Consider the following 23,019-nt stretch of genomic DNA (forward strand, 5'->3'; position numbering starts at 1 on the left):
GTGAACTCTGCTTCTCCAGGCAAGTAAACCCCAAAGAGGACTGACCAGTTCTTGAATTTCTAAACCATGGCCCATGTAAGTTGTGGTTTCTTTCACCTTGTGGAAATTAAGGTCCTATGATCTTTTATTTATCCTGAAACTTCTTACTTATCAGAGCCCCATCTAAGGACCCATTTCCTCCAAATCCAATGAGAGATGAGGCCAAATAAATAGTACAATGCCCTTCTCGTGAGTCCTCTTTTTTCCAGTTATTGTTCATGTATTCACAGAACAAATCATTCACCATCTCTCTTTTTTAAAAGTATTTATTTATTTGGCTGTGCTGGGTCTTAGCTGTAGCACATGAGACCTTTAGTTGCAGCATGTGGGATCTAATTCTCTGACCAGGGATCAAACCCAGGCCCCCTGCACTGGGAGCATGGAATCTAAGCTACTGGACCACCAGGGAAGTCCCTCAGCATCTCTTATACGTGCTCAGTCTTCTGCTAAAAACTGCAATGAAGCAGAAATGAAGCCCCTTTAGGGAGATGTTTGGCCACCTCTTTCGAGTAGTTGAGAGAGCATGGGCTGATTTGATTGCTCATAGGAAAACTAAATTTTTCCAAACTTGAGTTTTGTAATTAGGTAAGATTTGCTGTTGGTTGACCTTAGCCTAGGGCTTCCCTGATGGCTCAGCGGTAAAGAATCTGCCTGCAATTCAATCCCTGGGTCAGGAAGATCCCCTGAAGGAGGAAATGGCAACCCACTCCAGTATTCTTGCCTGGGAAAATCCCATGGACAGAGGAGTCTGGTGGGCTACAGTCCAAAGGATCGCAAAGAGTCAGACACAAATGAGCAACTGAGCATGCAAATATAACCTCAGCCTCAGTATATCCTGAGATCTCCTCTTGTTTTGTGTGGCTTTTATGACTAGGTAGGGTTATGGTTGGGTCTATTTATGCAGAGACATCAAGTATCTTCTCTGGAAATCCGTAAGAGCTGTACATCATTTGTTTTAGAACAGGATGAGCTAGTCTAGAATGACATCTTTGTATTTCTGGATTATTGGTATCCAGAATCTACATTATCCTCTAACTCAGGAACATGGAATGCATACAATGAGGGATAGAAAATGACAGAAAAGAAGATCATGCAGGCACATGCAGGTCTCAATTCCCCCTCAGAATTGAGGAGGACCTTAAAAATTTTGCATAGACAAAAATATTGGAGTATATAATAATTAGGTCTCACATCCCCATTGCATACAACCAATTTTAAGTTCATTAAGAATTTGTCATAACTGGGTAAATGCACATGACCTGATGCACATGATCTTCAATGATGACCTTGGAGGAAATTCTTTAATTGTATTCAGATCCTTTTCTAACTGGAATTACCAGGAAAACTTAAAAAAAAAATCTGTTCTTGGGGCTTCCCTGGTGGTCCATTGGTTAAGAATCTGCCTTGCGACGCAGGGGACACTGGTTTGATCCCTGGTCTTGGAAGAACCCACATGCCGTATAGCAGCAAAGCCAGTGCACCACAACTACTGAGCCCATGTGCTGTAAAGCCCGTTCTCTGCAACAAGAGAAGCCACCACAAAGGGAAGCCCTTGCACCACAACTAGAAAAAGCCCATGTGCAGTACTGAAGACCCAGTGTAGCCAAAAATAAATACATAATTTTTTTAAAAAAAGGATAAAACCATCAATTTTTCTTTTTAAAGCAGCAGTCTGTTCTTTAAGAAGAAAGGGTATAAGAACACATTTCTTGAGAATTCGTGAGGGAGACATAGAGTAGGCAGAAGGCTTATATACAGTATTTCATTTAATTAGAAAACTTTTTTTTCCTTTCCCATATGTGTTTGGGTAGTTAAGATATGCCAGAGTATATAAAAGGCTTTATCTGTAGAAACACAGTTGGTCAGGGACCCATAGGCATTCTGCTGCAGGCACTCTAATTTCCTAACTCAGTGTTACAGGTTTCTAGCCCAAACCTGTTTGCTTGATTGGTTTCCAGCAGTATCTCTTTCATTTTTTCCCCTCTTTCCATCTTAAAACAAATTTTCTTTAATTTCAGTTGTATTATATGGTTTATCATTTCAGGAATCAGTGATGTTCAGTGATGTGTCCATTGACTTCTCTCTGGAGGAGTGGGAATTCCTGAATTTGGAACAGAGGGATTTGTATAGAGATGTAATGTTGGAGAACTACAGCAACTTGGTCTCATTGGGTAAGGTTATCTGCCTTTAGAAATTTAGTCTCTGTTCTCTGTACTATCAGCTTTCTTCTCTGGAAATTTTAGAAATACTTTTTAAGAAACGAAATATCTGCTCCCTTTTCTCAAGGGAATGGTTTGAGCTTTTTGTTTGGAAATGAGCACGCTCGTTAAGCATATTCATCTTCCCCATCCTTCTGTGACCTTCTGTTGTTGTTTAGTCACTAAGTCTCTGTCCGACTCTTTTGTGACCCCATGGACTACAGCCCACCAGGCTCCTCTATCCATGGGATTTCCCAGGCAAGAATACTGGAGTGGGTTGCCATTTCCTTCTGCAGGGAATCTTTCTGCTCCAGAGATTGAACCCACGCCTCCTGCTCATCTCCTGCTTGACAGGTGAATTCTTTACCACTAAGCCATGTGGGAAACCCCAAATAGCTAGAACTAGTATCTTAGCTTTTCTCTGGCTATCAAAAGAAGATATAATTTTTTAAACAGTAAGTTGTATCAGCTGGATTTATTTATAGTTCAAGACTTTTTTCTTTTTGTTAATAAACATATTCGTTTCTACCTACTTGTATGATTGAAAGTTAAAAATCGAAGAACTTTGCATTTAACGTTGTATGGATATCCCAAGGAAAAAAAATAGTAAATGCCTCAGGAAACTTCTTTTTTCTCTCATTAAAATAACAATGATAAATAATAACTAATAAAATAGATTCTAGGCAATGCGAACATTCATGTAAGATAGGTACTATAATTATCCCTATTTTATAGGTCAGGAAAATAAAGCATAGAAATAACTTGTCCAAGGTCACACTACGGGGATATGGCAGAGGCAAGATTGAACCAGGACAGTCTCTCAACCACTGTTGCTTTCAAGAAAAGGAGTACTTGTGTGAATATAAATTAAAATAAGACTTTTTTCTTTCCTTTATAATCTCCATTTCTTATGTATTTTTAACATGATATTTTAAAATCATCTTATTTTTCTTTGTTCTAAAGGCTTTATCAATTACAATTTGACCTATAGTTTATTAAAAATTTAACCAAGACTGAATCAAAGTAATTTTGAATTTATTATTATTCCATGTCACCTATATTTCTTTCCTTCTGTCCAGGATGCTTCATTTCTAAACCAGATGTGATTTCCTTATTAGAACAAGGAAAAGAGCCCTGGAAAGTAGTGAGGAAAGGACGAAGACAATATCCAGGTGAGTAAGAGCCAAAAGATCTGTGTTGATATATATGTATGAACAACCCAAGGTTTAGGATATTGACCCCCAGCATAGGCAAAAATCTACATATAACTTTTAACTACCCCCACACTGAACTACTAATAGCCTATTGTTGATCAAGAGCCTTACCAATAACAGTTGATTAACACATATTTTATATGTTATATGTATTATATACTATATTCTTATAAGATTAGCTTGAGAAAAGAAAGTATTATTAAGAAAATAATAAAGGAAAATACTTTATAGTGCTGTACTATATTTATTGATACCATAGGTTTAGGTTGTTTATAAAATAAATTGTCAGAACCTACATCAATATTGTCTTATATGATATAAAACACAGTAGGTATTAATGTATTACAAACACTGGACATCTAAAATGAAAAGATAATGTGAAAAAAATAATATTTATTTACAGATATAATAACTCATGCATCGATAATGAAGAATATGATTGCTTTATGGTAGCCTAGTATAATTGATATGAATGCTTAATAGTGGCCTAGCCTATACAGTAATGAATGAGTCAGCATAAAACTTACGGCATATAGTATTACAGTCATATTCATAAAATGTATTGAAAACGTTTTTTACAAAACCACTTACCTGTGATGGTAGGCTGATATGTGGTTTCTCTAATTACGAGAGAGAGAAGCACTGTGTACAGTAATGTGATTCTTTGAAAGCAAAGTTATAAAACAGTAAGAAAGCTAACACATTAATTTTGTATTAAATATCACTCACCTTATGCCTATGTAAGGATAGCCTATCCACTTCAATACAAGTCTTGTACACAACATTCTGTACATATATGTTTGTATATTTATTGAAAAAAGTTCATGTATAAGTGGACCTGTGCAGTTCAAACCCATGTTTTTCAAGGGTCAACTGTGTCCTTATGGACATAGCTTTAGATGCTGTCAATAGAGTCAGCCTTAGAGTTACTTAATCTAAGACCTCAGAGTGAGAAGGGGTCAGCCATGCAAATGGCCCAAACAGAAGATTTTGGGAAATAGAGCAGACTGAAAAGTACAATGAAAGTAAGTGGGAATATGTTCTAAGATCTGAAAAGTTGCCTCTCTGTGTGTGCATGTGTGTTCAGTTGCTTAAGTCATGTCCAGCTCTTTGCAACCCCATGGACTGTAGCTTGTCAGGCTCCTCTGTCCATGGGATTCTCCAGGCAAGAATACTGAAGTGGGTTGTGGCTTCTCCTGGTAGCAATAAAGAGAACAGTGGTTGGAGGTGATGTATTATAGGTAAGCAGAGGTCTTTTAACAACAAGTCTGATTTTATTCTAAGAATAAAGAGAAATTGTTGAAAAAATTTAAGTATGAATTTTCAATCTTTCTCCATCAGAATGATCCTGAGGGGAATATTAAATATATTACTGTCTAGGACTGTAGAATCTGATCCATGTGGTTTAGGTGGTATCTAAATCGTAATATTTATAAAAAGCTCCCTTGTGATTCTGATTCATGATCTCAATTATGAGAACCACAGATTTAAAATGTTTACTTAATCATCAATCTTACTTTCCTATATGAACTTTGATTTTCCTGGTGTTGCTTTTTTTTTTTTTTTTTTCCCAAATTGTGTAGCTATTTTTAGAATTTCATTGGGTAGTACTTCGGTTGTCTTTTATTTCTACAAGAGAAATTTTACTTCTTTTTTAAAATATTACCTGCTGCAGTTTATATATTTTTTAAAATTATTTTTTGCTGCGCTAGGTCTTCGTTGCTGTGCGCGGGCTTTCTCTAGTTGCAGTGAGTAGGGGGCTGTTCTTTATTGCATTGAGTGGGCTACAACTGTGGTGGCTTCTCTTACTACAGAGTACAGGCTCTAGGCGCATGGGCTTTAGTAGCTGCAACACACAGGCTCATAGTTGCAGCTTGCAGGCCCTAGAGCACAGGCTGAGTAGTTGTGGCGCACAGCTTAGTGGCCCTGTGACTTGTGGGATCTTAGTTCCCAGACCAGTGACTATACCCATGTCCCCTGCATTGGCAGGTGGATTCTTAACCACTGGACTACCAGGGAAGTCCAGATGTACTTCTTTTAGAAAAAGAAAAACCATGTGTTTGCTCTCTTGTTTTCTTTCAGATTTAGAGACCAACTATGAGATCAAGAAGTTATCTTCAGAAAATGACATTTATGAAATAAACTTATCCCAGTGGAAAATAATGGAAAGAATTAAAACCCATGGCCTTAAGAGCTTCATTTTAAAAAATGATTGGGAGTCCAAAAGAAGATTTGAAGGACAAGAGGAATATTTCAACCAAGTGAAAATCACATCTCAAAAAATGTCCCCTTACCAAAAACGCTCATCTCTTTCCTCACGTCAGAGAATTCATTATGTCGAGAAACCCTATGAATGTAAGGAATGTGGGAAGGCCTTTAGAGTACGCCAACAACTTACATTTCATCATCGAATTCATACTGGTGAGAAACCTTATGAATGTAAGGAATGTGGGATGGCATTTAGACAGACAGCACATCTTACTCGACATCAGAGACTTCATTCTGGTGAAAAACTCTATGAATGTAAGGAATGTGGGGAATCTTTCATGTGTGGCCCAGAACTTAGAGTACATCAGAAAATTCATATTGGTGAGAAACCCTATGTATGTAAAGAATGTGGGAAGGCCTTCAGAGTTCGTGGACAACTTACTCTCCATCAGAGGATTCATACTGGTGAGAAACCCTATGTATGTACAGAATGTGGGAAAGCCTTTAGGCAGTATGCACATCTTACTCGACATCAGAAGCTTAATATTGCTGACAAACTCTATGAATGTAAAGAATGTGGGAAGGCCTTTTTGTGTGGGTCTGGCCTTAGAGTACATCACAAACTTCATACTGGGGAGAAACCCTATGAATGTAAAGAATGTGGGAAGGCCTTTAGAGTACGACAACAACTGACACTCCATCAGAGAATTCATACTGGTGAGAAGCCGTATGAATGTAAGGAATGTGGAAAGACTTTTAGTCGTGGTTATCATCTTATTCTTCATCACAGAATTCATACTGGTGAGAAACCTTATGAATGTAAGGAATGCTGGAAGGCCTTTAGTCGTTACTCACAACTTATTTCACACCAGAGTATTCATATTGGTGTTAAACCCTATGACTGTAAGGAATGCGGGAAAGCCTTTAGACTACTCTCACAACTTACACAACATCAGAGTATTCATATTGGTGAGAAACCCTATAAATGTAAGGAATGTGGGAAGGCCTTTAGATTGCGCCAAAAACTTACGCTACATCAGAGCATTCATACTGGTGAAAAACCTTTTGAATGTAAGGAATGTAGGAAAGCCTTTAGACTTAATTCATCTCTTATTCAACATCTGAGAATTCATTCTGGTGAGAAACCTTATGAATGTAAGGAATGTAAGAAGGCCTTTAGACAACATTCACACCTTACCCATCATCTGAAAATTCATAATGTAAAAATATGAGAACGCTTTGTCAGTCCTGTGTTGTAGAACAGTTTGTGAATGTAGTGATTAGTCCCTTTTGCTTCATTCATGCACCTGACTTAGCATAAGGGGGTTTATATCATTAACAGAACGTGTTAATTTAATGTGTTCCATCATCACTCAGATCTGAGAATCTTCCCATTCATTCTACAAACTCATCTTATTAATGTAACAAATGTGGGGAAGACATTTATCATCATCTGTAGCCCATCACTGTCCTACTTGTGTTATACTGAACAAGATGCTTAACTGCTCCATACTATAATTTCTTCATTTATAAAACTGTAATACTGTGGCAGAGTAAAAATTGCTGCAAATTATTTGACACTCCATCCAACAAGAAGTAAAATCCACATGCTTTCCCTGTGAATCTGGGTCAACTGACTGCTTTGAGTGGTAGAATAGTAGAAGTACTGCTGTGCTAGTTTCTGGACCCAGATTTTACTGGTAGATTTTACCTTATCTCTTGGAATACTCTCTCAAGCTGAGACCTTAAACTGTTATTACTCTGCTGAAGACACCACATGAAAAGGCCCTGAGACTACCTAGAGAAGGAGAGGCACTCTACTGTGCTGTCTTCCAGATATGCCCACGAAAACACCAGATATTTGAGTAAACAGTTTTGGATGCTCCAGACCAGCCATCAGCTGAGTTCCTACAGGTGACCTCAGTTGATGCCATGTAGAACAAAAAAATTGACCATCTGAGCCCCTACCCAAATTCCTGACCCACACAATCATGAGATACAATGGTTGTTATTTTAAGCTACTAAATTTTGTTTTATTATGTTACTGTCTTGAAAATCCATATGAAAGACTATGAGCACAATGAATATAGAAATGCCTTCTATCAATACTCATCAGTTATTGAATGCCAGATAACTTATTCATTTTTAAAATATTTTTTATTTTTATTTATTTTTTTGGCTACCCCAGTTCTTAGTTGCAGCATGTGAACTCTTGTTGTAGCATGTGGGATCTAGTTTCCTGACCAGGGATCAAACCTGGGCCACTGGCATTGGGAGTGTAGAGTCTTAGCCACTCGACCACCAGGGAAATTCCAACTTATTCTTGCTAAAATTCTTGAAAGTAAGTTCTTTTTCAATTCGTTCATAAAAAAGAAGATATTCTAGGGACTCACCTGGTGGTCCAGTGGTTAAGATTCTGCACTTTCACTGCAGGGGAAACGGGTTCCATCTGTAGTCAGGGAACTACATGCTCTGTGGCATGGCGGAAAAAACCCAAACAAGCAAAAAAGAGAAGATATTCTACAATTGTATGTTCTCTGCCTCAGTATAAATTTGATTTAAAATTAACAAAGGAGGGATGGACCTAGAGATTATCATACTAAGTGAAGTAAGTCAAAGAAAAACAAATATTGTATCATTTATATGTGGAAACAAAATAATACAAATAAACTTACTTACAAAACAGAAACAGACTCACAAACAGAAAACAAGCATGGTTATCAAAAGGGAAATGGAGGGATAAATCAGAAGTATAGGATTAACAGATACACACTACCATATATAAAATAGGTGAACAACAAGGATTTACTGTATAGCAGTGGGAACTGCATTCAATATCTTATAATAACTTATAATGGAAAATAATATTTAAAAAGAATATATATATATTCACTATATTTGTGAATATAATACACTATATATATACACATATGTATGTATATATATATGTATATATATATACATATGTATGTATATATATATGTATATATATATAAAACTGAATCACTGTACTGTACACCTAAAACTAACACAGTATTATAAATCAACTATACTTCAATTAAATAAAGTATTAAAGGATAAGATAAAAAGAAACTATTTGGAAATTAAAAATCACTTCTAAGTCCTGTATCACTTTTTAAAAATCCATTGTAGCCTTTTAAAAAAATGCTCAAATTAATCTTATCTTCAGTCAGTGGGGATTCCCTCAGCTTGGATCCTGTGTCCTTTTGTTGTGATTGCTATAGCCTTTGCTAGCTTCTTTTTTTTTTCTGATCAAATGTATTGATCAGTTACAGAGCACATTAGGGCATTTATTAATAAACAAGGAAAACGGAGCACTTATCTTGCCTTTCCTTTATGAACTATATATTTCCTTTATGGACTAGATAGGACAACCAGAAGTTGGTGAAGGAAAGTTCTTTATTATTAGAGAATTCTAGCTAATAAAGGTCAAAGGAATGATAGAATCCAAGCAATCACACTTTTTGCTTATGAATTAGTGGATCTTGATAATATCAGTGGGTATGAAAACCATTAGGTGAAAGATTATAGGAAGATTTTAATGGATGGGGCAGAATGACAACCCAGTAATCAATAGTAACATCTCTAAATCAGCAGAACTAATTGCTTCTTGATGCAATGCAATGGATGCAATACTACCTGTGGCATATTCTTGTCCAAAATATTGATTCAGAAGTGTAATTTGGTCTCTAAACCTACCAGTTTTCAGGAAACTTGGGAAATAAATGAACAAATTAATGACACAAAGCTAACAGCCAAATCCAAAATGTGGGAAACTTAACAAAATAAAAGGCCTACTTTCTTAACCAATATATGATAAGACAATAAAAGCAATTTTACAAATTAAAAGAGACTTAAGAGATATGTTAATTGAATATAGTGTATGCAATGTATTGAGATGCTTGTGTTAAAATGTACCCAGGATTTGCTTTAATCTGGTATGGTAAGATAGGAAGACACAGAAATGATTATCATGACGGAAGAAGCTTATTGGCAGAGATTTCTACTAACAGGAAGCACCACATGCATATAGGACCACATGGAAGAAACAGCTAGTCCTGTTAGGAGGCAGAAGGCAGGAAAGGGCAGCGCATGACTCAGAAACTACTTGAGTTTTCCCAGGAAGGAATGGGTGATGTGATTCCAGGTAGGTACATTGAGCAAGTTTAGGACTAGATAGATTGAATAATTTTGTGGACTCAGAGCTACAGCGGTGGTCCTTAATTGTCCAGTACTTGGGTCTGGGGTGATTCAGAACAGGAAGAATATTGGCTTGGTGTCTGAGAGTTTGCTAAAGGAGATGTTTGGTAAAAGGGTTTCAACTTTGGATTTGTTGGTTTGTATATCAAAGCATGCTCACAGGGGAGCCATTTGTCAAGGAATTTGCTATCTCTAGAAGGGATAGTTGCTCCAAGATCAAGTCTCTAAATGCCAGAACATCAAGAATACAGAAAATAAGAATATATATTCAATACAATCTTGATTCTGACAAGCAAAATTTTTTAAAAAAACTTAAATTATTGTGAAAAGGTAAACCTAAGATGGGTATTAAATTATTTTTATTCATTTGTTGGGCTTCCCAGGTGGCTCAGTAGTAAATCCTCCTGCAATGTAGGAGACACGGGTTCAATCCTTGGGTCAGGAAGATGACCTGGAGAAGGAAATGGCAAACCATTCCAATATTCTTGTGGAAAATCCCATGTACAGAGGAGCCTAGCAGGCTACCGTCCATCGGGTTGCAAAAGAGTCAGATATGACTTAGTAACTAAACAACAACAAGAATTCATTTGTTAGGCATGATGATGGCATTCGTTTGGGTGTGTGTACAAATCCTTATGCATTAGAGATCCATACTGAAGTATTCAAAGATAAAATTATGTCATGTGTATGATTCGCTTTTAATACTGAAGAAAAGTGAAAAGTGGAAAGGACAGATGAAATAAGATCAGCAAAATGTTGCTAATTGTGAAGCTTGAATAATGGGAACATAGGGTTCATTGTCCTATTTTTACTACCTTTGCGTATATTTAAAAATTTCCATAATAAAGTGTTTAAGTAGAAAATCTGAAACTTTAAACTATTCATGATAAGTGATAATTTGATACCTCCAGGTGAAAATTTGTGGGAAGTCACTAAAACGCTACTTGGTAGAAAAATAGTAACCTTGATGCATTTAGAAAACCTGCCTTGAGAATTAGTTCAGCACTCTGTTGCCATACCTACTGTGCCTGTCACACAGCAGGAAGTCAATAAATGTCCTGAAAAAAAAGCATTTAGCTGAAGCCAGAAAAAAAAATTTTTGGCCACACTGCATGGGTTGTGCAATCTTAGTTCCCCCACCAGGACTGAATCCAGGCCCTGTGCAGTGAAAGCGAGAAGTTCTAAAACTGGACTGCTGGGGAATTCCCAGAAAACATTTTTTTTTTTAATTAAGGTAAATAGCAGGAAGTAATTCATACAATAAAGGTAAAAATACAATTTTTTAAAAGTATAAGTAGAATAAGAAACTAGTAGATTTTATCTGAGAATATTCTCCTTGAAAAGACCATTAATATAGAATCAACAGTTATTATTGAGGGAAAAAAATGATTCAGTTACAGCTTTATGTATGGGAATTGTGAATAGTTACGTATATCAAAGAGATTTAAAAGTTTTTAAGTTCATGAATGTACTATAATATACATATATTTCATTATGTATAAAAATAAGGAGAATGAACTATTTAGAGAAACCTAAATGATCAAAGTTGACTCAAGATTCTATAGAAAACCTGAACAATCTACTTTATATTTCATTTATTTTATATTTTAAACAATTTATAGATTTTGTAACAGGTTTTATAATGTAAGATCTGTAGGCAAGGGAAAATAAATATAGTTATGCTCTTGTTTTTTTAAAAACTAGGGTCAATAGTTTTGCAGGCAAGAAAGTTTTAAAGAATAGATAATCTCTAACAAAATTTTTCAGAATCATTCTACAAGGCAAATATCCCAATAATAAAATTAGATGAGGATAACTCCTAAAAAGCAAAATCTAGACCAGTATCATTTGAGATACATGCATACATTCCAAAAAGAGGTAAGTAAATTGAACTCAGTAGTCTAATAAAACAATTATAAACCATAAAATGGTTTACCAGGAATACCTGGGGCCTAACCTTTTGTGATTTAGTTAGGCATCCAGATTTTAGGTTTTCTAACTTGAGCAATGTGACAGTGTTGGGGAAAATGACATGATCCAGCCCCAGTTATCTTTTAGATTGCTTCTCTTCTTTTTGTTGTTTGTGTTAACCTCATTAATTTTATAAAAGGAATGAAAAATTACTGTGAAAAATAGGCATTCAACACTTAAAAATTAATACCTTCAACAGGAGAAAATGAGAAATGCCATAATAAAGAAATTTATTTTTTTTTTCAGTCAAACTAATGCCACTGTTATATTAACTTGTACCTCCAAGTACATTTTGCTTAAAGTGGGCAGACTCTCTAGATGTCACTGAATAATCATTCATCATTTAGAATAGCAAATCTCTCCCACTCATGATTTAAAAATGCTTTTAATTTGTAGACAGTGCACAGTGTTTACACAAAAATGTAACGCAAGTATTTTAGGTGCTATAATAAAATTAGATTTTTCTAACAGGTCAGTGTGTTTCTGGTAACATTTTCTTGTTAATAGAAGTGTTTGGGGCACAGTACATTAACTCAAAATTTCTTGAAGTATGTTCCACAAGACACTGCTACTTAATGGTTCTTACAGAAAATGATTTTGTGCTCTAATAAGCATGTTGTTCAGTCGCTCAGCCGTATCCAACTCTTTGCAACCCCATGGACTGCAGCATGCCAGGTCTCCTTGTCCCTTGCCATCTCTGGGAGCTTTCTCAAACTCATGTCCCTTGAGTCAGTGATGCCATCCAGCCATCTCATGCTCTGTCATCCTCTTCTCCTGCCTTTAATCTTTCCCAGCATCCAGGTCTTTTCCAGTGAGTCAGCTTTTTGCATCAGGTGGCCAAAGCATGAGAGTGCTGTATTTTGTATTTCTTGAGGGGGTAAAAATCACATTAAGTGCCTATCAAAAGACTATGAAGTATTTTATTTTATCTAATGCAGTGTATCTCATACTTCAGTATAGAACTCCCATTCCCAATACCTGTTGTAGATAGAATTCCACTTTGGCAGATGTTTCCCTTACCAAAAAAGAGAGGCTTCAGGGATGGAAATGTCAGCATTATGGCAGATGTATGGTTATCTGGTGAGGAAAGCAACTCACAGCATGTTGTCCAAACAGCTGCTTGCTTAATTTTGGATTTAACGTGCTTTTCAGTAGAATTGAAAACCCCTAGCCCTGTACTAAATACATAATATGTATTTAGGCTTTTTATTGGTCAATATTTAGGTTACCTATAATTTCTCACTGAAAAATCTTATTGGATATATGTTTCTTGCTATTCATAAGCAAGGTTTTCTCTGAGATTGGTAAGCCACAGGTTATGTTCACTCTCATCCTCACTAGATATTACCATAGAAGAGAATGTTGGGGAACTTCCCTGACAGTCCAGGGGTTAAGAATTCACCTTCCAATGCAGGACGTGTGAGTTCGATCCCTAGTCAGGTAGCCAGGATCTTACATGCTTGCAGCCAAAAAACCAAAACATAAAACAGAGCAGTATTGTAACAAATTCAGTAAAGACTTGAAAAATGGTCCACATCAAAAAAAAAAAAAAGGAGAATATCATTGTAGTGCCAGTTTACAACCCCTTCAACCTTACAGCCCCATTTCTGGTATGTGCTTTAGTATTTTTTTGGTAAATAAGGAGTTGAGAGCATCTTTTTACATTTGTTTATTACAAGATCCCCAATCTCCAAGAAAATCTGGAAAGCAGACAACCAGTGAGTACCTAACTTATAAAACTTCAGATATTGATAAGGGTCACAAAGAGAAAATATACTGGGAAGGAGAATTACTGAAGGGGAACAATTCAGTTAATCTTTTAATCTGAAGTGTATAAAGTACCCATAGTGGTAGCAATACAGGTTTTGTGTAAGAATAGCCTGATTAACACTGAAAAAGAAAACCTTCAAAGGGGATACTAGTCCAAGGAGAATGAAAAATGCTGAAAAGTCCCTATAATTGAAACACTGTGGTACTCACGCATGAACAGTGAAATAGAAGAGAATTCCATAAATAGACCCAAATACACAGGGAATTTTAGTACATGAGGGGATAGGGAAGTGACACATTCTTTTTGTGTGTTTTTTTTTTTTTTTTTTTTTACTTTGGGGACCATATGAATGTTTTGCAAATTTTAAAAGTAACAACCAAAGGGGAAAGTAATAAAGAGTATGGGACTAACAGGTGCGTACCACTATCTATAAAATAGATAAGGATTTGCTGTATAGCACATGGAACTGTATTCAATATCTTGTAATAACCTCTAATGAAAAGTAATCCGAAAAAAATATATATATAAATAACTGAATCACTTTGCTGTACACCTACAACTAACACAATATTGTAAATCAACTATAGTTCAGTTTTTTTAAGTGAATCACAGAAGAGAGACCTTAAGTTGGAACATGAGCAAAAACAAATGTTTCCTTCATACTAAATGGGGAAAAAAGACAGGCAAGCAACTTTTGAAGACAATTTGACTGTATTTCCTCAGGCTACAGACAGAACAAAAAGAACACATAAACAAATAATTAACTCTAGTTAGTAGGATTGGTTTACACAGCTATATAGATTAGTAATTCTGAAACTAATTCATGTATTCTATAATCAGGCAAAAAAGTATTATGGGAGTAAATAAATAGGAGCCAAATTTACTGTTGCTGGAGAAGGGAGTTACAATATGGAGAGGAGGAGGCTAGAATGAATTCTGTGGTATTGGATCGCAGTTGGGAGTATCACTTTTTAAAGTGATGTTTTAAAAAAATAAATTTAGAAATACATATAGGAATGTGTGTATGTATGTCCCTCTAGCAGAAAGAACATAGAAGCAATTACACTTTGTAACAATGAGAATATCCAGCACCCAGATCCAAGGAACAAGGAATCCTTGGAGAAACAGCATAAAAGGCTGAGCAGAGAAAACATAAGATGTGGTTGGAACATTCTGTGGAAGTAGAAAGTAGGGAAGTGCTCAAAAAATGGATGAAATATGTCAGAAAATTACAGTATTTCAAGGAGTTCTCACTGGCCAAATTGGGCAATCTGAGCATCAAAATAGGTCATGATAGTAGCAGACTGAGTAAAATCATTGACTAACCCAGTGACTATAATACATTTAATAGTAGAATGCCAACTTACTAATGTATTAATAGAAGGCATAGTAAAATTAGAAAATCACCATCAGTCAGCCATCACAGTAATCATTGATTCTGCTAGGAATCATCAATGTTGGGGCTTCCCTGGTGGCTCAGTGGTGAAAGAATCCACCTGCCAATGCAGGGGACACAGATTTGATCCCTGGACAAGGAAGATCAAACATATAAGCCCATGCGCCACAACTACTGAAGCTTGCATGCCGGAGAGCCCATGCTCCCCAACAAGAGAAGCCACTGCAATGAGAAGCTCATGCCCCGCAACTAGAGAGTAGCCCCTTGCCACAGCTAGAGAAAAGCCTGCACAGCAACAAAGACCCAGCACAGCCAGAAAAGAAAGAAACTTTAAGAAAAAATCATCAATGTATGCCAAACTAGTGAGTGAAAATTTGATGAGAAAATATAATTTCATACCATTTTAAAGTCTGTCTCCACAAATATTGATTACAAGGGGAAAGTAGTAATTTTACAGTAAAGAAACCTGGCAGACAGCCACTTAACCAGTAATCAAAGTTAACATAACCACTGTGCTACAAAATGATATCCTGTATCTCCTGTTATAATGCATTGAGACGAACAGAGCAACTCCTGTGATATTCCTAACAAAGGGCATACCAGAATTTAATCATAAGGAAATCACAGAAAAATGCAATCCAAGCAATGTTCTACAACTGGCCTTTACTCTTCAAAAATGTCACTGTCAAGAAGGATCAAACTTGAGGAACTGTTTCAAGTTGAGACCAAAGAGACATGACAAGTGTAATATATGATCCTGGACCAGAAAAAATTTTTTCTATAAAGGCTTTATTTGAACAATTGTGAGTTTGAATAAGGTAAATATTAAAAGTATTATAGGCATGTAAATTTCATAATTTTGATAATTATAATAATGGAAATTATGAAAAAGAATGTCTGCTTTTAGGATGTATATACTGAAGGATTTAGGGGAAAGGAGCCTTATGTGGGCAACCGACTTTTCTGAATAAAATTCCAATTGTTCAGGCAAAAATCGGATTGTAAAATAAATGTAAATGTTAGCATTTATAGAATCTATGTGAAGGGTATACAGAAATTCTTTGTGCTGTTTTTGCAACTTTTCTGTTTCATATTATGTCAAAATAAAAAGTTTTATTAACAAAGAAAGCAGGTTTGCATTCTGCCTCCTCTACTAATTGCTCTGTGACTTTGGACAGGTTGCTTCACCTCTTTGGGTTTCTGTGTCTGTCACAGGATCAAAATAGTACTGACACAAAGAGATTGTTCTGAGAAATAATTAATGCATGCAACATTTTCAAAAGTAGGCCTGGGAAAAGAAAGAGTACTTTAAATTTTAGCTTTTATAATTTTTACTTGAAAATTTGTGTCTTTTTTCACCCCCATGAAAATTTTTTATCTGCTTTTTTTCTTTTTTTCCTTAAAATTCACTTTTCTTCCTTATTATTGGTTTCTCCTTCTAGAATTTCTGTTAGGCATTAGAATTTCTGATACTGCCTTTCACATTGTCATTTTCTTTCATGTTTTCCACTTTTATTATATTTTTAAATTGCTGTTGTTCAGTTGCTAAGTTGTGTCCAACTCTTTGCAACCCTATGGATTGCATCACAGCAGGCTTCCTTATCTATGGCCTCATACTTTATTTTAAATAAGCTTTTTCTTTTAGAATGGTTTTAGATCTACAGAAAAGTTGCAAAAATAGTCGAGTTCCCAAATAATGAGAATTCAGTTTTTCCTTTTGTTTACATCCTACACTAATATGGTACATTTGCATTAACATAGTCTTATTAACTGAAGCCCATACTCCATCCTTGGACAGCAGGGAGATAAAACCAGTCAATCCTAAAGGAAATCAGCCCTGAATATTCATTGGAAGGACTGACGCTGAGGCTGAAGCTCCAATACTTTGGCCACCTGATATGAAGAGCTGACTTATTAGAAAAGGCCCTGATCCTGAGAAAGACTGAACGTAGGAGGAGAAGGGGATGACAGAGGATACCGTCACCAACTCAATGGACATGAGTTTGAGCAAGCTCCAGAAGATGGTGAAGGACAGTGAAGCCTGGCAGGCTGCATGGGGTCGCAAAGAGTTGCACATGACTGAGTGACTGAACAACAATACTCAGGTCAAATGTCCTTAGTTTTTACCTAATGTCCTTCTCTGTTCCAGGATCCTATCCAGGATACATTATATTTAGTCCTCTGTATCCTTATGCTGCTCAAGACTGTGAGAGTTTCTCAGGATTTCCTTGATTTTTTTAAAATTTAGTTTTGGTTGCTTTGGGTCTTCGTTTCTGTGCTTAGGCTTTCTTTAGTTGCAGCCAGCGGGGGCTACTCTTCCTTGTGGTGCACGGGCTTCCCATAATGGCTTCTCTTGTTGCAGACAAGGGCTCTAGAGTGAGCGAGCTTTGGTAGTTTTGTCCCACGACCTTAGTTGCTCTGTGGCATGTGGGATATTCCAGGGCCAGGTATGAAACCCGTGTGCCCTGCATTGGCATGAGGATTGTTTACCACTGGACCATCAGGGAAGTCCCAGTTTCCTTGTTTTTGATGTCCTTGACAGTTTTGAGAAGCACTGGCTAGTTTTATAAAATGTCCCCAAAGTTGTAATTGTCTAAAGTTCTTTTCCTAGTTAGACTAGGGGTTTAAATCTGGGGGAAGAAGGTCACACTAACTGCCATTCTTACAACATCATATTAGAGGTACATGCTATCAACATATCACTGATGATATCAGCCTTTAAAAAATTATTTACTTTTGGTTGTGCTGGGAATTCATTGCTGCATAGGCTCTTTCTAGTGCTTCAGCAGTTGCTGTATGCAGACTCAGTAGTTGTGGCTCATGGGCTTAGTTGCCCAGTGGCATGTAGGATGCTCCTGGATAAGGGATCAGACCCGTGTCCCCTGCATTGACACATGGATTCTTAACCACTGGAGCACCAGAGAAGCCCAAGAAGTAACTTTTGGAAAGCACCCAAGGATGGGATCCGGTAGCCAGTGGAGTCCACCATGTGACTAGAGGTTGAAACTTTCAGACCCTCTTTTTCTCTCCTTTGTTACCGTCCCACCTCTGGGGATGGAGAAGGGCTAGAAATTGGGCTATGTAATGAAGCCTCCATAAAAACCCAAAAGGAGGGGGTTCAGAGAGCTTCTAGGTTAGGGAATCAGAATGCATCAATGTGTCACTGTGCCCCGTAGGCCCCAAACTCCATGATAACTTTCCCTTCCATATCTCATCTGGCTGTTCATTCATATCCTTTAATATCCTTCATAATAAATTGGTAATCTAGTAAGTAAACAGTTTTCCTTAGTTCTGTAAGCCATTGCAGCAAATTAATCAAACCTGAGGGACTGATTAATTTGAGGGGTTGTGAGAACATAACCAACTGGTCAGAAACACAGATAACAATCTGGGCTTACGATTCACATCTAAAGTGATGGGGGTGAACAATCTTACAGGACCAAGCCCTCAACCTGTGCAATCTGATGCTATCTCTGAGTAAATGGTGTCTGAATTGGGCTGAATTGTAGGACATCCAGCTGGTGTCCAAAAATTGCTTGGTGGTGTGTGGAAAACTCTTCACACACATTGTAATTGGTGACCAGAACCCTCTTACCTTCCCTGCTTGGTGGTCTGGAATCTCCCATTCCAAGACTGAAAAACCTGGCTTTCATTGTCTTTCATCCATCTATTTGTTTGTTTAATACCAGTATACATGTAGTGGTTTCAGAACTGTTTACCCGGACACCATTTATGTACATTTGTCTCTAGACTTACAGTTTCTACTCATTTCCAGAGTTACTTAGATCAGCTTCTTTTCCCCCCATACTCTTCAGTGAAGTTTATCATACATTTTTAATGCAATGGGTACCTGCGTGCATACCAGTCTCAGTCGTGTCTGACTCTTCATGACCCTGTGGACTGTAGCCCACAAGATTCCCCTGTCCATGGGATTTCCCAGGCAAGAATACTGGAGTGGGTTGCAATCCCCTTCTCCAGGGGATCTTCCTGACCCAGGGATCCAATCTGAGTCTCTTAAAATCTCTTGCATTGGCATGTGGGTTCTTTACCACCATCACAACCTGGCAAGCCCAGAGTGACTGTACTAAAAAAAACAGATGTCAAGACAAGAGACATAGAAATGTTTCATAACAGAAGGGTCAATTCATTAGGAAGACACACAATCATAAATGTGCATATACTGTTCTAACAGCTTTAAAATATTGTTACATGAAGCAAAACCAAAATGAACTAAAAGTAGAAAGAGACAAATCCACTACCATAATTTTCATTTATCTTCTACTCTATATACATTTAACTGTTAAAAAAAGTGAGATTTAAGATAAGCCTAGATATTTTCAGATGTTTCCTGAAGTTTTTTGAGAGACGAAAAACTCTTCTATCTAAGAACCAATACATAAACATTTTAAGATGAGAAGGATGCTGCAGTGTGGTCCCCAGCAGGCTTATCCAGTTTCTTTCCTGAATGAACTCAGCACAGGACAAATTCAATTATTACTCATCTGAGGACACCCTTCCTAATGTTTACTTTTCAGACCTCATCATCAGGAAAAGTCATAAATGCATGCACTTAACAGGGCTTGAAAATACTTGAAGCAAAACCTGGTGGTACTAATAGAAATAGACACCTTATCTCAGTAATTACTAGAACTAGATTTTTTTTTTTAATCGGTAAGGACAAACAATATATAAATGACAATACCAACCCCCTTAACCTAGTAGGCTTTTATAGAATTATACCTTCACAAGTGCAGGAGGGAAAAAGGGAAAAAACCTAAAGAGAGGAGGAAGTGGGGAAGGGAAACAGAGCGCGAGCAACCTCCGTGTGTCCAGATTCTGCTAAGAGTTTGGGGATATTGAGACTTGATGTACCTACGTCCTGCTTGGGTATATATATAAGAGCACCTGCCGTATGTCTAGCACATGTATTAGGCACTGCTAGTGCCAAGACGTCTCTGTAATCCCAAGTAGCAGTTCCGCAGAGACACCTCAAACCCAAGCTGGCAGCGAGGGCCTCATTCACCCCGGTGCAGCCTCGAAGCCGGTGCCGCTTCAGCTGAACCCCAAGCCGGGAGGTCCACGGCGCGCTCCCGCCCTGCCCACTCGCGCCCGCGCTTGCGCATCCCACGCAGCCCGTTAAGGCGAGGACCAGGCCCTCCCTACCCGGGACTACATTTCCCACATGCCTCTGCGCCTAGTTTCCTTCCGGCTTCCTTGCTGGTTTCGGCTCGGAGAGGTGAGTTGGTCTCGTGCACTGAGGAAATGGGCGCGGGGGCGGCGCGGGGGCGGCGCGGTCTCTGTGTGCACCCGGCTGCAGTGACTGTAGTTTGTGACGCTGCCCGGACACTGGGTGCTCTGTTGCGTCCTCTGTCCTCCTGCTTCAGGGCCGCGCAGATGCAGCGGCCCAGAATGGCTCCGAGTTAGATTTACGAACCGCACAGTGAAGGCCTGTAACAAAAAGACGCAGAACAACAGCTCTCAGAACCACAGCTTAACAAAAGCTCCCTCCCAAGGCAGCGCTCTTGAACTCGGAGACAGCTCCAGCCCTGGCCGTTGTACTTCGGCCATTCTCTCCGATGCCGGGAAGGCACAGCTTCACCCCAGGCTCCCTCTTATTTCCATCGGGTAGTGTGTGTGATGGATGGTGGGAGCGAGGGTCGTAGCGGGGGTGTGTCCTTAGTCTGGCCCGGCTGAGCTTGGGAAAAAGGCTCACTGCGTCGATTCCCGTCACCGTCCCCCAGTCTTTAGAAAGGAGGAAATCTATATGATGTTTCCTCTTTGTTCCATGAAGTGTAATTTCAATTCTTTTTCTAGACCCGGGGATACTTGTAAGAAGTGAAAATAGGACAGACTAAGACAAAAAGCAATCCTGCCGTTCCTCTTGTTGAGAGAGAAAAGACAGACAAAACCAACTACACAGTTAATAGAAAACGTTGCTACTGCACAGGTCAGGCAGCAGTTGTAAAACGCCGTAAAGACTCCCTTTTTGAGAGTTTATAGCTTTCTTACCAGTGTTGCTCCAGACCTGCCTTGACTGTTTTTATTTTATTTCGGTAGATACCCGCTTGCTAAATTACCCTCACTTCACTAATAGCACTCAGTCTCCAGTTAGTCCTTGCCTATCTTGTTCTCTCACTTCAGTAGCTGTGGTCATCCCAGAATGGTTCCCCACAGCCTCAGAATCCTTCAGTTGGAGCACAACTGTTTACAGAGGGGCTTTTCTTATCCCTATCCTCTGTCACATTCCAAGGAATTTCCTCCTTCTCTTGAGTCAGTCCTGTTTTGTTGGACTCTGCAGGCTTATTCCAGGTAGTCTTTGGCTGGTTAGGCTTTGACTAATATCCTACCCATTGGCCTGATATTTTGTTCTTCCTCTCCATTGGCTTTTCAGATGAGCACTTGGCAGTCATTTAATTCCGCCTGTGAGCTGCTGCTTTCTAATAGTTTAAATGATCTGCAGGTCATACAGGGAGGCTAACTGCATAGCATTATTTTAGGCTGTCATTTATTGAGAAGATTACAGTTTAATTGGAATCATACCCTAGGTGACCTTGATGTTTTCCACTGCCCTGAGGTCAAAAGCAGGAAAAGATAGGAGAATGTTTGATTGGTGACAAAGACTTAGCTTTTCAGTCTTAGCCTTTAGGAGTTTCAAGGTGATAGATTTTTAACAGAGAAATCTGTGTTAACAAGAGAAGGGAAATAGTAGGAAGGAAGGAAAACAGTATAGAAATTTGACGAGTGACTTGAAGTTTTTGACAGCCTGTGTGTGTTTCAGATCACATATTTATGTGATCTTACGAAAGGGAGTTTAGTATAGTGGCAATAGGATGAGTTATGGAGCTGAATTACCTGGATTCTAATCCTAATTTGCCACTTAGAACTGGGTGAAGTTGGGGCAGTTCATTTAATCTCTTTGCACCACTATTCCTTCATCTGTAAAAGGAGGATAATAATAGAACCTACTGCATAGGATTGCTTTGAATAGGTGAATTAATATATGTAAAGTCGTCAGATAATGCTTGACACATAAATGCTCAATAGATTTAGTTGTTATTATTAAATCGTAATTCCATGTTTTTCCTCATCACCCAGATCCAAAAATTATGAGGATTTTGCCATGTGTGCTTCACCCATCCTCATACTGTCTGTCCTTTTGTAAATTGTTGTTATTCAAGAGGAATTGCCTACCAACCTGAAGTTTTGAAATTTGTTAGCATTATGAGGAAGAGTGGGGCTGAGAAGCTCAAATTTTTTTTGTGGAAGAATAAAGAAAGCAGAAGAGAATTTTCTTTAATAATTGTGGGAAGAAGTATGTAGTATTCTTTTTTGCAACTTTAGTGCATATATATGTAGAGTCTTATTTAATACTCATAACAATTCTTTGGGATAGAATCTATAGTTATCACCATTTTTTATAGGAGGACTCTTAAGACTGCAAAGTAACATGTTTAAGGTAACACAATTTGATAACTATGAGAGCTGAGATTTATATCCTGGAAGTTTGACAGCAAAGCCTATGTTAGTAATTGCAACAGTATACCAAATCTCATCATTATGTATACTTACATCTTTCCCACTCTACTTAGTAATCCATCATCAGTAGTCGGAGAAGGCAATGGCACCCTACTGCAGTACTCTTGCCTGGAGAATCCCATGGATGGAGGAGCCTGGTGGGCTGCAGTCCATGGGGTCGCTAAGGGTCAGACATAACTGAGCGACTTCACTTTCACTTTTCACTTTCATGCATTGGAGAAGAAAATGGCAACCCACTCCAGTGTTCTTGCCTGGAGAATCCCAGGGACAGGGAAGCCTGGTGGGCTGCTGTCTATGGGGTCGCACAGAGTCGGACACGACTGAAGCGACTTAGCAGCAGCAGCATCAGTAGTAGTAATGCGTAGTCAGTCGTGTCCAACTCTGCGACCTCATGGACAGTAGCCCACCAGGCTCCTCTGTCCATGGGATTTTCCAGGCAAGTATACTGGAGAAGGCTACCATTTC

General features: G+C 38.1%; 1 protein-coding gene across 1 annotated transcript in view; it reads left to right on the plus strand.

Annotated features, from left to right (window-relative positions):
- The window catches only part of LOC128063939 (uncharacterized), a 357,926-nt gene that overhangs the window by 92,404 nt on the left and 242,503 nt on the right, over positions 1-23,019 (plus strand). The window contains 1 exon segment of the mRNA XM_052656769.1: positions 5,794-6,831. Coding sequence (XP_052512729.1) covers positions 5,794-6,831 — 1,038 coding nt within the window.

The sequence above is a fragment of the Budorcas taxicolor genome, chromosome 18 (genome assembly GCF_023091745.1).
Source record: "Budorcas taxicolor isolate Tak-1 chromosome 18, Takin1.1, whole genome shotgun sequence".
Taxonomy (NCBI): domain Eukaryota; kingdom Metazoa; phylum Chordata; class Mammalia; order Artiodactyla; family Bovidae; genus Budorcas; species Budorcas taxicolor.